This window comes from Leptosomus discolor, chromosome 5 (assembly GCF_034619465.1).
Source record: "Leptosomus discolor isolate bLepDis1 chromosome 5, bLepDis1.hap2, whole genome shotgun sequence".
NCBI lineage: Eukaryota > Metazoa > Chordata > Aves > Leptosomiformes > Leptosomidae > Leptosomus > Leptosomus discolor.
In genome coordinates this window covers 758,402-774,469 of record NC_141395.1, presented here as the reverse complement: position 1 = coordinate 774,469, position 16,068 = coordinate 758,402, and the positions used below count along the sequence as shown (strand labels likewise).

Here is a 16,068-nt window from a genome sequence, read left to right as displayed (position 1 = left end):
TCCTTTCTCATGCCGCTGTTGACCACAGCCGAGCTTCCACCATCCCGTATTCACAGACACCCCTGTACCTCTGCTTTGACTCTTCAGAAGGGCCCAGCATAATGTAACCTCTCATGTGGCAGATCGATGCTGACAGGATCTGACAGGCTGAGTCTGCCAAAATATTGACTGGCCCGGCAGATTTTTCCCAGCTGGCTCCTATGCCAACTGTCTTCCCCGTTTTCTCTCCCTCCTGTCGCGCGGCTAGCCTGCAGTCACCATCAGGAAAATGACACAGATGTTGTTTGTGCAGTCATCTTTTGTCGGGAGCGCGAATTTCATCAAATTCTGTTTGCTGACATTCAATCACTTGTCACTGAGCAGGCACCAAATAGTCATATGTCACGGTCACATCCCATTGCCGGGCTTGTCACTTGCGCTCCGATCCCCCGTTCGTGTAAATGCTCACTTCCATCTCGGTGTCTTTTGCTTAAAGACTGGAGCGTGCCTTCGGGGCTGCTGGCGGTGAGCTGCGGCCCTGCCGTCACACGGTACTGGGAAGCGTTCAGATCGTACCAGTCAGCCCAGTCTTCCAGAAACAAGAGCGTTATTTCTGGCGCGCTCTGCAGACGCGGCAAGAGGCATCTCGCTCCTCCCCGGCGAGCTGCCCGCTCCCTTCGCCCTCGCCGCACCGGGTGTGTTTGGGGGCCGTGCGGGCTTTGTGAGCGCTCGGGACAGGGAGGACGGCACCGCGGCGGGGGGCGGGAGCTGCTGCCGTCCCCCGTGCCGGCCACGGGAATCGGGCGCTGCTTTCCCAGGCGAGAACAAAGGCCTCCTGCGCCGTGGCGGGAACAGGCAGGGCGCGACGCGCTGCGCTGCCGTCAGTAAGTGCCCTGCATCGAAGCGGCCGCGGTTGGAGGCCCCATTTGTTTTGTTTTAAAAACAAAACGTTTGAAAAAGGGGAATAAATCATAATAAATGAAGCCGCCTCCTCTGAGCCCTGCGTGTTACCTCTGTGTCTGACCGACTTGGACCCTTTCTAGGGGCTCTCCTGCCCGAGCTGCTGCCAGGCTGAACCGCAAGACATCACCCTGGGAAGAACCTTTAAAGACGGTTTCTTCTTCTCTTTAAAGAACCGATTTCCCCTGGTTTATGGCTGTGATTTGGATGCCTGTTTAGCGCGCTGTTAGTGCGGGCGGTGGCGCTGGCTGCTGCGCCCCGCGGCTGCTGCAGGTGTTGCGGCAACCGGCAAGTTTCCGCCAAAGCGGTTTAATCCACACGCGAGTTCGGCAGCGAACGGCGCTGCCAGAAACGGCTCCCAGCGGTGAGCCAGCACCAGGCGGCACTGCCCGGCGAGGGTGGAAAGGCGTCGGCACCCTCTGAAACGGCCCGCCTCTTACTCACCTGCCATCAGCCCTCATCTGGCGCTGTGGAAACGGGGAGAGGTTGTTTTCAGGCTGAGGCTGGGTCTGTAGATGCACGTCCCAGAGCCGCACGTCCTACTCAGCATCCCCACCCGCTTTTCTGCCTGAAAATGCTCCCGCAGCAAGGGGCGAGTTTTCAGGTCCTCGGGTGCCCTTTCTCCTCGTGCACCGAGCAGGCGGCTCTGCCCGGCTCCTCCGTGTGCCTCGTCCGACCCCCTGACCACGGTTTTGGCCAGATGAAGACCCTGCCCTGTCCTCCTGCCATGTCTGAGCGTGGCTCCCCAGCCCGGGCTGTGCCCTGGTGCTGCCTGCGGCGCAGAGGACGAGCGCACCGGGGAGAGAACAATCCCAGGACTTTTAATTCATTTTTTCCAGCTGCCGAGGAAAGCGAGAAGAGGATCGCCGTTCTCAGCTTTCCAAGGAAGGTAAAAAACTAGTTCAGGTTTCTTGCAAGTCTCACATCTCGGCCAGACTCCACACTTAGCTGGGAGCCCGCAGCCAGCACGCCAAGCACCTCGTTCCCTGTGCTTGCCCCAGAAGTCTGGAAACTGTATTTTAACTGTCACCCAGGGTACGGCTGGACTTGGTGATCTTTGAGGTATTTTCCAACTTAATGACTGTGGTTCCATGATGCTGTTACAGAGAGATGTATGATAAAAGGAGAAAAAAATCTGCCTTTTGCCCGAGTGAGTGCGGGGCCCGGCCAGCCCGTGAGAGAGCAGGAGGGGGTCCGGCTGGCCAGCAAAGGGTTGGTCCTCGCACCCCCAATATGAGGCCTTAAACCCTCAGCTTCTCAGCAGCACACAAAGTTGCTCCCTTTAGCTCTGGGTTTTGTTTTGCTTTGGGGTTTTGTTGTTTTCTTCCCCGCTGCATTTTTTAATTGCAGGAAAGCAAGTCTGTTACCAACATTCTGACGTGCAAACGGGGCCGGACGGCGCGGCCGGGGGGCGGTGGCCACCAGCCCCACCTCGGCGGGCGTGCAGGTGCTCGAAGCCGAGGCCGCTCAGCTCGGAGCAGCGCTTTGCCACCCGCAACCTCAGCCAGTCACCAGAAGGCCGGGCAATGGTCATACCTTTGAGAGAAAAGCGCTGCTCTTACAGGAACGGCCGCGAGAGGAGCGGTGGGGGACAGCTGTCAGCGGGCGAACAAACCCGCAGTATAAGTTCATACAAGCGACCCTCTGAACTTCCACGAACCCAAGAGCGAATAAACAAGTCTGAATGGCACAATGAGGGCTCTGTCTGGTTTGTACAATACAGAATTGCCGTTTATTATTTTCACGTTGCCAATAAATAATTGCCTTTATGTAGAACAAGAAAAGTCAAAACGATAGTCAGTGCTACTGGAGCCCTAAAACAAATCCGTAAGAAAGTGCTCATGGCTTACGGAGGCCTCTGCAGCTCGAGTCAGGGTCTGACTTGCTCTCACCTCCTCTCCCTTCGCCAGCTGCTCTCAACTTTCCCAGGTGCTTTCTGGGATGACATTTGCAAAGCTTAGTTCCAACTCAAGACAAATCTGTCTGTAAAATAGTTAGAAAAATGCTGCGTGAACAATAGTGTGGTTACACAGAGGTTTTTGAAAGCGGAGAAAGGTTGTGTGCAGATGACACAGGAACAAATTGCACATAAAACTTGCCTGGCTTTGACAAGAAAAAGCTGTAAAATGTTGCATCTAAGTGTTTACCGAGAAGACATGTAGGAGAGTCTGAACTGGTGGCCTGTGGAAAACGCAGGTTTCTGGTAGTGGCCGGTTTTGCCAGGCGGGCACCAAAGCACGCGCAGGCATGGCCTCGCACCGCACCGCCCGCCATCGCCCCGCTGCGCCACCGCCGCGGCACCAGTCGCCGCCACCACCTCCCCAAAGCCACCCCTGCCCCAGGCTGGCGGGGTCAGGTGCCACCACCGACGGCTGCCCCCAGCCCGGGCAGGGGTCCACAGCGCGGGGCTGGGGGAGGAGGGCAGTGAGGAGAGGGGCTGCTCGTTGGCGGCAGCGGTTTGGGCTGGCCACAGCACTCCCGCCCATCCCGAGGGATTCCCCACGGCGCGGACTGCGGCTGGCAGGCGGTGTCGTGCCCAAGGGTGGCCGCGCTGGCACCTCTCGCCCCAGGGGCAGGGGCCCGCAGGCGGCACCGGTCCTGCCTGGTGCTGCGTGAGGAACCCAGCCCCCCGCGGGAGGCGGCAGGGGTGGCAGAGGGGGAGCCCCTTGAGGCCTTCCCGTCTTTTTTAATTCCTGCCCATCAGCATCGACCCACGGGGACAAACACCCCCCCACGCCGCCAGCGCAAGGTGGGAACGGACGGTCGCTAGCAGGAGGCGGCTGTCAGCGCGCGGTGGGACGCCGGCACGGCCGGACGGCAAAGCGGAGCGCGCTGAGGTTGCCAACAGTCGCCTCTTTTATTATTCACACGGCCCTGGCCAGTGTCGCTGAGCTGCTGCGCTGCCAGCTCATTACCAGCACGGCTGACGGCACAGATCACTTGTGTGTCGGCAGCTAGAGAAGCCCCAGCCAGTTCAAGACATCCTATTGTTCCAATATGGTTACAAAAGTAGGATAGAAAATAAGAGGATAAACTTTAAATCAAATGGTATTATATTTAGCAAACTGATTATTTATTTTCCTGCGCTAGGGATGCCTCTGCCCGCTGTCAGAGTGAAGGTGTTAAATTTTCACAGTGAATTATGAAATCATATACAAAAAAAGAAAAAAGCAGCGACGTCACGTTGTGTGAAGAGACATGTCTTGGGGGAAACAAAAAAGAAAAACAGGACCAGAGCGAACGGTCGTCTCGTTAAGCGATTTTCCCCCTCAGTTTATAAGTGCATCATGGATTCAAATTCATCGATTCGCTGTTTGGTGTTTCCTTTTCTAATCCTCCGGTAGGAGATTGTGTTGTATCTGGAATAGCTGTGTCTGGAGATATCATTTTTTTTCCCCAGGCTGGGCTGCTCTCCTGGTTTCTCCACCTGGGAGTTGCAGCCGGGGCTGGTGAGGGGAGACGCCTCCTTGCCGCTGTCTTGCTGCTTTAGACGCGACGCCTCGCTGTTCTCCTTCTTCATTTCGATCACCTGAACTTCATCCTCTTCGGTGTCCTCCTCCTCCTCGTCCTCTGCCTCCTCCTCCTCCTCCTCATCTGTGTTCCCTCTCCCAACGGCACTGGCTGTGAGGGTCTCTGCCGCCTCCCCGCCGGGGCTGGCCGCCGTCCCCAGCTCTGGCTCCCCGCTGCCCACAGGCGTCCCCTCGCTGCCCGGCCCTGCAGCAACACAGAGTGCGGGTGAGGACGGGCTCAGCACCACCTCCGCGCCCCGGTCCCGCGGGCTGTTGGTGCGGCATCGCTCTTGGTGACTTACCCGCTGCCGCCACCCAAGCGCCCGTCCTCCAGAGGCCGCCTGCTGAGGGGCGCCCCGCGTCTCCAGGCTGAACCCCCACCACCGCGGGTGCTCGCCTGTGCTTTGGAAAGGCTCCGAGCCTTCTCAGACTCGCTGCCTGAGGCCTCCTGCCTCTTTTAATGCCCCAATGTCTCCGTTGTGCCCCCTTTCCCGCAGAGCCCTCCCCGCCACCTTCCGTTAAAGGGAGAGGCGACGCAGATGCCGGTGGCCAAGCCCCGGGGAGGGAAGGGCAGCACAGCATCCCCCCTGCACCCCAGGGCCGCAGGCGCCGCCTCCCTGTGCACCCCAGATCTGCCTCTGCCCTCTCGGACCCATGGCTGGCGAACACCCCACCGCGGGGCCCTGCTGCCGAGCCTGCCCAAGGGGCTCTCCCGCAGCTCCCCGGCTGTCACCTCGGGCGGGCGCTGGGCTCGATCGGCCAAACTCCCCGTTCAGGAGCTGCTGCCCCTCCCTGTGGGGCAGACCCTGCCATGGGACCCGAGGGTCCCGTCTCCCCACGGCTTGGGGCTCGGTGCCGGCTCTGCCCAGGGGAAGGGGAAGGGGAAGGGGAAGGGGAAGGGGAAGGGGAAGGGGAAGGGGAAGGGGAAGGGGAAGGGGAAGGGGAAGGGGAAGGGGAAGGGGAAGGGGAAGGGGAAGGGGAAGGGGAAGGGGAAGGGGAAGGGGAAGGGGAAGGGGAAGGGGAAGGGGAAGGGGAAGGGGAAGGGGAAGGGGAAGGGGAAGGGGAAGGAGCCGTTCCACACGCAGTGCGGTGGGACCCTGGCACAGCCCTCCTGGGCCGCATCCCTCCTTCAGAGGCGGCCATCCAGGCCGCGATGGCCATCTCCTATTTGTCCTGTTTGGCACGTCTCTGCGTTAAACGATGCTTTAGTGTTGCAACAAATGGTCTATTCAACATTTTGCCTGTGGGGTCCTGAGCATTAATTAGACTAAATTGGTTAGGTACTAAAAAGCTGCCTGCAATTTAGAGATAAAGTGCTTCTGGCTGGGGGGGGGGGGGAGTGCAGGGGGGCTGTGAAAAATCGCTTAATAGGTTTTATTGTGCACTCATAAAGCAACACAGCTGGAATATGGATGTCAGCTCTAAATGGGAAAGCCTCCATCACGATTCACCTCCTCACAATCTATGCAGTTGCTGTGATATATTACTTTGCCCGTGACAAATGTTCTTGCATTTTTTCCTTTTCTTAATCCAGACAAAGTTCCTGTTTACAGGGCATGACCCATACGTCTTTTAGAGCTACATTCAGCGCTAGCTTTGCCAGGACTGCGACAGCTACTCTGGGTTGTTAATCTGCTCTTCTCCACTTATGGAAAATACCAACCTACTGCAGCCACGTGGATGTGTAAACAACAAGAGGGATCCGGCACGGCAAGCGCCGGGATGTGGGGCAGAGCCGCCAGCCCCATGCCCCCGCCGTGGCCTGGGTCAGTGGTGGGGAGAATATCGTTAGCAGCCCACGGCCCAGCCTCATCCCGCCGCTGCCAAACCCAACGAGCCGGGCAAGAGCCCATGGGTGGGAAACGTGGGAGGGCAGCAATGCCAAAAGCCCACCCGCAGAGAGACGCAGCTTCCCTCCCTTAATAATACTCAATAAAATACTCCTCCTTTTTGGAGGAGTGGCTGCATTGTGCATGGTATGATTAAGCATGTTCATCCACTTGTACATATATTCAATCCTTTTAAACTTGCTGCCCCCCTGCAGCCCCGCTCACCGCAGGGGGCAGTTGCAAGGTGCAGCCTTGGCTCCAATTGGCTTTTGCCGTTTTCACCTAGGAACGAGTACAGAGAGACCCAGGAGCAGATGTTTAGGAGAGAAATTTTCTGCTAGATACTTGGGTGCCAGAGGAATTTAAGCACTTGGTAAAGAGTTTGGGAAAAGAGTTTGGGTTTTGAGGCCACAGATTTTTGACTGACAGCCTCCCCATATTATCCTCTGAGCTCCCCTGCATGGAGCAGGAGATAAAGCATCTCCCAGCCTCACAAGGCAGTTGGAGACCTCTTGGCCGAAGACCCCACAGTGCTTCGATACCCCACGGTCATGGAGATGCACACAATCCTCCGACAGAGAGATGCCAGCCCTGTTTTCTAAGGTGCAGCAACTCTACGGGTGAGAAATGAGTCACTGCTCTCCCAAATATAAGGGTCTGACCAAATTGAAAAGAAATAATAATCAACTGTATGTCATTGTCTTTGAAGGCTACTCATTGCTATGCTCCGGGAAAGCCTCACGTCACACGGCGTTTTCCATTACCTTCCTCTGATTCCTGGCTGTTGGTCTCCGTGTCCTGGGTATCAGCAGATACCTGCTGTAGAGTCCCATCGTTTTCCTCTCGCTTTTCTTTAGGGAATACAAAGCACAAGACATGGACTGATGGAGCAGTAAGTGACGATAATTGGGTTTTAACAGTTGCAGATTGGCAGCAGATTTTCAGAGCAGATTAAAAAATTGCTTGTTTCTTTAGTTACTTACTTTTCATCACCTCCTATTTAACTGCTAGCTCAAATTTTTCCCTAACTCTGAATTACTCTGAGTCACTGTTACAACTACCATAGGTTAGGAGTTTTGACTAACACACATCCCATTATTCACGAGGCAATACATGAAACAGAGCTTTTCTTTCCAAACACTTAAAGAAAGGCAGCCTTGTACTTTACCTTCGCGTTGCTTCTCTCCATCAAAATCCCCGCGAACAATGTCCTCTGCCAATGAATTTCTGTCTTCCTCCTGATTTTCTTTTGCAGGTGGAGTGTCGGGGCTCATTTCTGCATTGGCGTAAGGAGCCGTCCCAACAGATTTTGCTATTTCATCGATGACACCGATGACCTGGAGCGGGCCCTTCTCCGGGGCTACGCTCCCGTTGCACTCGGGCATGCTGGATGCCACTGGGACGTCTTCTGTCATGCTTAGGGCCACGCCGCGCCCGCTGACCGGGGCCGTGCACCTCCGGGGGGCCCCGCTCCTGCACCCCGGGGTGGGGAGTGCTGCTCCTCGCCCCTTCTCCCCCGGTAGTTTTGTTCCCCTGGGCAAACGGTCCAAGCGTGTCTCCTCTCCCGCGGGCGCTGCGGCAGAGCGGGGTCGGCGGTCGCCCCGTCGGATGTGCCAAGGGCTTGCCAGCGGGCTCTGGCCGCGGGGCGATCCAATCAGCACCTCGCTTGTTGCTGAGGCTCGTCCCGTGGCATAATTAAATGCACCATTTTCATTTACATAAACAAACAATCTGAGGCAAGGAAGCTTTTGTGCTGGCACGGAGAGCGAGTCTTTCAGCATGTCAGCCCCGCGGTAATAAACAGAGATTTTGTGCTCCCGGCACAATGGCTCTTTGTGTCCCCGCCTGGTCACAGGGACGACGATTGTTCTGACCTCTAATCCCGGGAGGGTGACCACCTTCCGTAGCGCGGCTGCCACCTAACCCGCTTAACATTCCCCATCGGGTTTGTGTGCCGATAACCCTCGCCGTGCCGTGGGCCGGACAATGGGCGCATTTTGCACCCGTCAGGGAATGAACCGGCAGGTTGGAAGGGCACATGCCCCGCACACCACCACGCTCCTCTGCCGCACAGCCTTCGCCCGGCCACACGTGTTTTACGGGCGAGCGTCTGCAGTTACCTGCTAAGTGAAACGCACCTCAGGGACAGAACTAGAAGATGAAAACCAAAAGCCCAAGCCAAAGCGACGTTTTGTGGCGAGACATGAACCGAGGTGGCAGGTCCCCGAGGCTGAGCCAGCTTGGCGACGGGACGCTTGCTGCCTGCTGGCACCCCCGGCAGCTCAGCGCGGGGCTTCCCCTTCCACACCCACGGCACAACCCCCGTTTTGCAGAAGCAGCTTCTGGCCACAGCAGCAGGAGCTCTCAAAGGGATGTTGAAGGCACAAGGGATGGGATTAGCACTTACAGCAGTGACTGTCAGTTGGACCTGAAGCTAGCGGGAGAGAGGAGAATGCTTCACGGAGGAAAGCAGGAGGATCACCCGAGCAGCACCAGGGCATTTTCTGACCACAGCTGAACTCGTCCCAACCCTGGTGCCCAAAGCCAGGTTTACGTAAGAGTGTAATCTCCTGCTGTGAATGACTTTTTGTGTTCATACAATACATTTTTAACATCTTTGGGCTTTAGGATTTGGAAATCCTCTTGTTGAGTTCAGACCTTGATTAGAAATGGACCCAAAGCCTTCCCACTGGTTTTGTTCGTCTGTGGGTTCGCATGTTTAAATCAACAACTTTTCATCAGGTTGTAAAAATGAGCTTGGTGTAATTGATTTATAAAATCAGCCCTATGCTGGAAAAATTTGTCCAAGAAAAAAAGATGGTGAGGTTTGAGAAATTGCAAGTCCCAAGTAAGTGCCCTCGGGAGGGGAGGCTGGGGACCCAGCCCGGGCTGGTGGCTGAGGAGAAGGTTGCTTTCTGTTCTCATCAAGCTATTTGCGTATCCCTGAGACAATCCAAAGGACCCTGCAAGTGATTTCTCATTTGATGGATCCTGTCCACAGGGTTTCCCTCGGTGTGGAAACAGGGCTGAAAAAGGTGTCACGGCTGGGATGTCCCCGAGCATCCCCGCTGCACCGCCAGCTCGGGGCTGTGCCGTTCAGGTACCTGCGAGACCGAGGAGCTGCGGCCACAGAGGCGGCGCCGACGCGGGGCAGCCAGGCGCCCGCACTGCCCGCCCGCGCTGTCGCCCTTGCTCTGTGCAGACCCATCCCCAGGCAGGGGAGCCGTGGGGATGTACCCCACGGGCCAGTCCCGCTCATCACTGACCCGGCAGCAGGGGCGAAGGCAGAGCGGGGATGCGGCCGTCGCACGGGGGCGAGGGGCCATGGTCACCCCAGGACAGGCCCCGCACCCTGCTCAGTGCAGCCGGCACAAATCCTGCACCTGGGCGCAGGCGTCGGGCGAAATCCCATCCAGGCTTCAAATTTGAAATAACCCGAAGCTGAAAACGTGGCACCAGCCTTGACAAGGGGGGGGCCCTGCTGACCCGCCTCCCGTGGGGACAGGGACAGGTCCCGTCCCCATCGCCCCAGGAACCTGCCTGCCTGACTTCTTGGCTGCAAGGGGATAGTGAACCAATTTTCAGGTATTTCCTGGTGCCATCTGTTGGTTACACAACCAATTCTCGACAATTCACATTTCCCCAAACGAGCGCCTCGTGGTCGAAGCACGATTTGCATGAATCTATTCTAAACCATTTTCCACGTGACCTTTAGCCCAGGAAGTTTCTGTTTGAGCTGCCCTTCCTCAGAAATAGCACCTGGGATCTGGGAGGCGTTGGGGCACAGCAGGGATTTGAAAGTCGGTGAGGTAAATCGTTAGCACCACAGCAATTCCATTCCGGAGACGGGAAGGGGCTGCCATGGCAGGGCTTGGCAGGGCTCGGCAGGGTGTTTGTTTGCAGAGCTCCGTAGGCTCCTCTGTCGTTACCTCTTTGCTCCCCAGCTTCTGCTCCGGGCACAGGTTTCCAGGAGCAGCTCGTGTGCACGCCCGGCTGCTCGGGGAGCACCACGCACAGGCACCAGAGCGGCTCTAGAGCAGAAGCCTCATAACCCAGGGTCACCGCGGCAGAAGCAATGCCACTTGAAAGCCAGGGGAGGACGACAGGCATGGTGGCACTGGAGACAAGCGTTCCCACGGCTGCGCACAGCCAGGAGGGACTACATTTCACTTGAACACCCAGAGAAGGACTCCTGTGGAACATGCCAACACACTACAGTCAAGCATTTCCATTTTGTCAGCCAGATAAATACCTTACGTTTATGAAAAAACATACCTTGAGATTCCTCTTCTGCAGAACATTTCAGAATTTTAATTTTTCACCCAGCAAAGGAATGAAAGGAAAGGCAGAAATATGGCATTCCCCTGCAGAGCACCGGCCAGCCCTCACGTGTCCTCTGGGCTGGGTGCTGCTGCTCTCCAGATGCTCCCGCTGGCCACGCTTGGCTGCAGAGGGGAGCTGCAGGAGGAGCAGTGAGTTTCCTCTGAAAAACAGGAATACATGCCGGAGTGACGCAGCGAGGGCACACGGGTTACAAACCACGGGCACACGCAGAGTCGTTCAGGTTTTGTGTTAGAAACAGGCAGCTCCTGCTTTCTTCCTGGCAAACGCTGCGCCAGGAGCCCGAAGGGATTGCTGGGGAGGGGAGAGCCTGTTGGAAGGCATTTGCCTGCACAGGTTGTTCTCCCCAGACCCTCTCTTGAGGAGCTGAGGGACGCCCATCGCCCCCACGCCGTCCCAGTGACTGAGAGCCTGGAAGCTGCTTGATGCCGCAGCATCCCCACCGCTATTTTTAAGCGGGCAGAGTTCATAGCTGGACTTGGAGAAAGGAAGAAGTAGCTGTGGGTTCCTCCCACCACAGGCAGGTATTTATAAACAGGGCTGGGCAAAACCGCCTCTCAAGGCTAGGAGAACACTTCGCTTGCACAAACCTGAGGCGGTGCGATTTCTGCCTCTTTAAGCTTTTAAAAAAAGAAGCAGCCTGTACTGAGATCGCCAAACTTTACAGCAACAATTCAGGAGGCTACAGACCTTCCCCCGAGCCAAGCATCACCAGAACAGCCCTGCTCTCCCGGACACTTCCACGTCCGCTGGAGAAGCTCCTGTGTGTCCCCCGCCCACGGGGCATTTCTCAGCCGTGCAGCCCGGCATTGCCAACGGCACCGAGGTGGCATCGCCGTCCGCTGCCGCAGCCATCAGCTTTGCACCAAGCCTGCAAGGCCTCAGCGCCGGGGCTGGTCGGACAGGCGCTGCCTGGGCTTCGCTGGCTTGGTCTCGCTGCAGCAGCGATTCCTGCGACCGGCCGGGTGCCCGCGGTGAGACCGCTTTGCTTTCGCTTAGCTGGGTGGGGCACAGCCGTGTTTTACACAGACAGCAGTAGCAAGGGGCTGGTCTGAGCCGGGAGCACAGCAATAGATTCTCGGCCTTGCACACGGGTAAGGTGTCCTTCCCTTTTGCCTCGCAGCGGCAGGCAGGGCAAACTTGGCTCAGCTAAGTCTCACGATCTTCTTTTCAGTGCTACGAAAGCTGGGTGCCACCAGCTGCTACGCATGAAAACCTCTACACCAGCCGCGCGAGAAAGGAGATGTCGGGTACAAAAGCAGAAACCGGCAGAGCAGACCTGCACGGGGGGGGGGGGCAGGCACGCAGCCGTCCCTGAAAAGCCTGCAGCAGGGTGGTCGTGGAAGGGAGAGCCCCCTGCTCGGAGCCCAGCCGAAATGGAGCAAAGCCGGGCACGCAGGAACACGGGAGAGCCGGGGGAACGCAGGGGCTCCTCACGTGTTCCAGCAGCTTCCAGGGCCGGACCCCTAGTCTGCAAGGGGAGAGTTCTGGGAGGGTAGTACAGCCTTGAAGCCAGAATGATTTTCCACTGGGTTTGAAATATTCCCAGCAGAAGCCACAACCTGTTTCATGGTTTTGTGGGAAAAAAACAACTTCCACAGCAGCAATCGCAGGCCGAGACAGCCCAGGGAAAAAACACCCTGAGATGTTGCAAAGGTCACTAAAAAAGGACAAGGTTGGCTAGGGAGCTGGGTGAACAGGCAAATATCGCTGCGGTGCCCGGTGATCAGTGCTGGAGGTGCAGGAACAGCACGCTTAGCCCCAGGCGCAGCTGAGCCCCCCCCCCCCCCCCCAGCACCACTCCTGCCCCTCCAACGGTGCAAAGCCAGCGCCGCAAAGCCAGCGCCGCCGCGAGGCTGCGCTGCTAAAGCAAGCGGGTTTTGCCAGCTCCTGTGCCGGAGATGCCTCACCTCACTCCATGCTGCGCTAAATCAAGCCAAAAGACTCAGGACCCAAATATTTCCCTCACCTCAAGTGGGTTTGCTGCCTGTTTGCTGCTAGCCCCGGGGCTGAGCGCCGTGACTGGGTCCTGCCCGGATTTGGTGCAGGGTCTTGAGTTCAGGGAGGGGTTGCCTTGGTCTGGGCACTGGGCAAGACCAGCTTAAGCGGTTAAGAGCCTTTACAAGGTCAGGCTCAGCAGCATTCAGCAAATGAATTAAAGTTTTAAGTTTAAAAAGGAATTGCATTCTTCAGAGCAGCCACACTTCTTTCTGCAGTAAACTCGTGTCACCCCCTTTATCCAGGGGGCATAAGAAGAGGAAAGGTAACCCCTCAGCTGTTAGGAAATCAAGCAAACCCTTCAATGACACCACAGCCTGTGAGAACACCTCCTCTGCTGCAGTCCAGAGCACCTTCCACACACGTCGCTCGGAGCCCCAACCCCATGAACCGCAGCGTTGCCCTTGGTGGCAGAGCAGGCATCCTTCCAGGTTGCTCTCTGCGAGGACAAATGCCATTTTAAAAGAACTTTCTCATGCTTTTCACTTTCTGAGCTCTTTGGTGAGCTCCTGCCTCCCCTCGGAAGGCTGGGGCACCGTTGAACTCGACACGGGCTGCAGCGGCCCCGCAGAGCCCTCCTGTCACCCACATCCTGTTTTTGATCATGGCTGTGAACATGTCACGCTGTCATCTTGTAGCAACCAAAGCGTGCTCTCCTCAGGGCTGGAAGAGCATCTTTTGTTCGGTCTTTCTTAAGGCCTTTCTTAAGCTTGCTGGGTGTCCAGGCTCGTTCAGCCTTTCCACGCTAAAAGCAAACACGTGTCTCCCAAGCTACGTCAAATTATCTTTCCATACCAAAAGAAATCACTGCTTTGGACCATAAAGCTGCAATCTCCACCAGAGATGCAGCCTTAGGGAGTTCACACAGTGCTTTAAATACCTTTTTTGTCCCCTCCATAAACCCAGGCGGAAGATGTGGGCTGTGACCAAGGCACCCTGTCCAGCCCCCCCTCTGCCACGGGGTGTCTATAAACCAGCTGCAACGAAGGCAAGAGGAGACTTTAATTCAGGAGCTGCAGGGGAAAAGCAAAGCAGGCCCTGGCCGGGCTGGCACGTTTTCATGGGTCTCTGCAGGTCAGTCAGCCCACGCTCTCCAAGGCCAGAGCTCCGGGCCGGCTGTGGGCGTGCGCTGACTTTCACCCGAGTGGAAGAGTCCCTAGCACCGGTGGGCAAAGCTTCGGCTCTCCTGTCGGACGCATCAGGCCAGGAATATTCGGTCTTCTGACATGAATGCAGGCAACAGTCGTGGGTCCAAATGCTCCTTGGGCAGGCAGAGAGGATCGCTCCTGCTCCTGAGGAGCAAGGCACCACCGGCCACCCACAGCCACGTGCAGCCAGGCTTAGGCTGGCTGGGAACGTCCACGGGCTTCTGCGAGTGGTGGATGGACCCCGCTCCTCCCTCGCCGTCAGCCTGGCCCCTGGGGACGAGTGTCCCAGCTGCAACGTGTGACCGAGCGCAAGGTCCTTTTCTCTGTGCTGGAGCTGTTGGTTCTCTTTGGGGCACTACAACAACCTTCACCAGGTTTTCTAGTTATAGTGCCCACAGCTGCTTTCAGACACCCTTATATCTGCCTTTAGCTCCACAGTTTGTCCAAAACCAAATAATCTCTTTTTTTTTTTTTTTCTCCTTTCAGCTGGTGTTATTAGCAAGGAAAAGAAAAACTCTACCTTGAGAAAGGCAAAAATCTTGATGCCTACCAATGAGCTCCAGAGCCCAAACCAGCGCCTGAGGTGCCCCAGCTGGGGCTGACGGCCCGGCTTGGGCTCCGTGCGGGTGTCAGACCAAAGCCCACCTCCGGGCGCAGGGGCTGGGCACGGAACTGACGGCAGAACGGGCTGAACTGCAGGCACTCGGTTTGGCAGCATGGACGGAACATCATTCCCTTACGTAAAAACCTCCTGAGCTGCTCTCCTGCTTGCCCTCCGGCTCCCCCAGAGACTTGCCATATCACCACCTAATTCATCCTTTTTGAGAGAAATTACAGACATCGGTACAGATTCTGCTGGCTTGGCAACGTTCATTAGTTAGAGAGGTATTGGGAACAGGTTGGTTTTATTTGGGGTTCATCTCGGAGGGAGGCTATTGTGTTTTGCCTGAGGTTTCTGAAAAGACCAGGAAATCCTGCTGCAGCAGTACCTGAATGGTAAACAACCACATGGTCTGCCCGGTCAAAAGACGAATGAGTCACACAAGGTATTTAAATTATATTTAAAATTCTTCCAATTGTATTTGAAAAACATAATTAGATTGCTTGGGCTGAACAGCCTATTTCTGTGTTGCCTGAGAGGGAAATAAAATTTCTCTTTTTCTTCACATCTATGCCCATATTTATTAAATCACTTTATATGAGCTATCAAGTTAATCTGACTGCCTGAAGTCTCTGCTCCTGAAAGGATGGGGACAGCTAATGGCCCTCCTGCTGACGAGCAGTGGGAGCACCAGACCAAGGGGCATCTCCTGCAGCCCCCGGGGCTGCAGAGGGACTGGGTCCCAGGTGCAGCCCTCTAAGGAGGTCCCCAGGGTGCCACCTGCCACCCCGTCCGCAATCCTGCTCTCCCTGCAGGGCAGTCCTCTGCCTTTACTTCCCTCGCCTTAAAGAGATCGAATCAATCTGAGCTGTACAGCTACATCATGGCAAGCAAATGAGTATTTTCTCAAATCTGGTTGAATTCCAGCCAGGAGACACACAGAGACCCGCCGCCCTGTGCTGGCTCCCCACTGCCGCGGCCCCTCGCCTCCCTCCCCAGCCGCGCAGACCTACGCCCCTTGCCCCTCTTCCCTGGGGAGCCCTCTCTCGACGGGGGCTGCCAGCCCGTTTGCACCTCTGCCCGACACTGCCGGTGCCCCCCACCGTGCGTTTGCCCCAGGAGCCCCCACGCGTGCCTGGTGACCCGCAGCGTGAGCACGGACACCACCGTGCACTGGCACAGCGGGAGAGCCGGGGGCGGTGTGCGGGCTCAGGAGGGTCCTTGCTACCCCAAATCCCCTGGAATAAACAGGCTTGGCAGGGCATGGGATACCGGCTGCTGGCAGAGACTGCAGCTGGTCGGATCACAGCTGATAAACCAGGTTGCTGCAGGGTTTATACAACTTGTGCTGAGAGACGCAAAAGCGACAGCAGCCGATGCTTCCTTTGTAAAGCCCTCGGTGCTGTCAGCACCGCTGGCCGGGGGAACCGGTCCCTGCTCTGGAGACTGGGAAGCGGATGGTGGAGTTCACCCTTTCTTTTATTGACACACGTACCGAGCGTGCACGCCCTCGAGCAGCAGCGTCTCAGCGCAACGACCTTGCACGGGGCAGCGCCGCAGCGAAACGGCCGGCACAGGTCCCGACGGCCACACACGTGCCAGGGGAGCTGGCGAGGGTGCTCCTGCCCGCTCCAGCACGCCCGGGTACATCACCCACCGCAAACCACGGGTAAATCTCCACCCTTGGTTTCTAAACGTTACTG

At 56.9% G+C, this 16,068-nt stretch overlaps 1 protein-coding gene across 1 annotated transcript; it reads right to left on the bottom strand.

Moving 5' to 3' along the window:
• Positions 1-4,213: 4,213 nt before the first annotated feature.
• ERMN (ermin) lies at positions 4,214-7,695 on the bottom strand. The gene is made up of 3 exons (XM_086466055.1): positions 7,446-7,695; positions 7,042-7,128; positions 4,214-4,653 (listed from the first exon to the last, which is right to left on the bottom strand). Exons 1-3 carry the CDS (start codon positions 7,690-7,692, stop codon positions 4,214-4,216), a joined length of 774 nt encoding a protein of 257 aa, XP_086322181.1. The 5' UTR covers positions 7,693-7,695.
• Between the last annotated feature and the right edge of the window lie 8,373 nt (positions 7,696-16,068).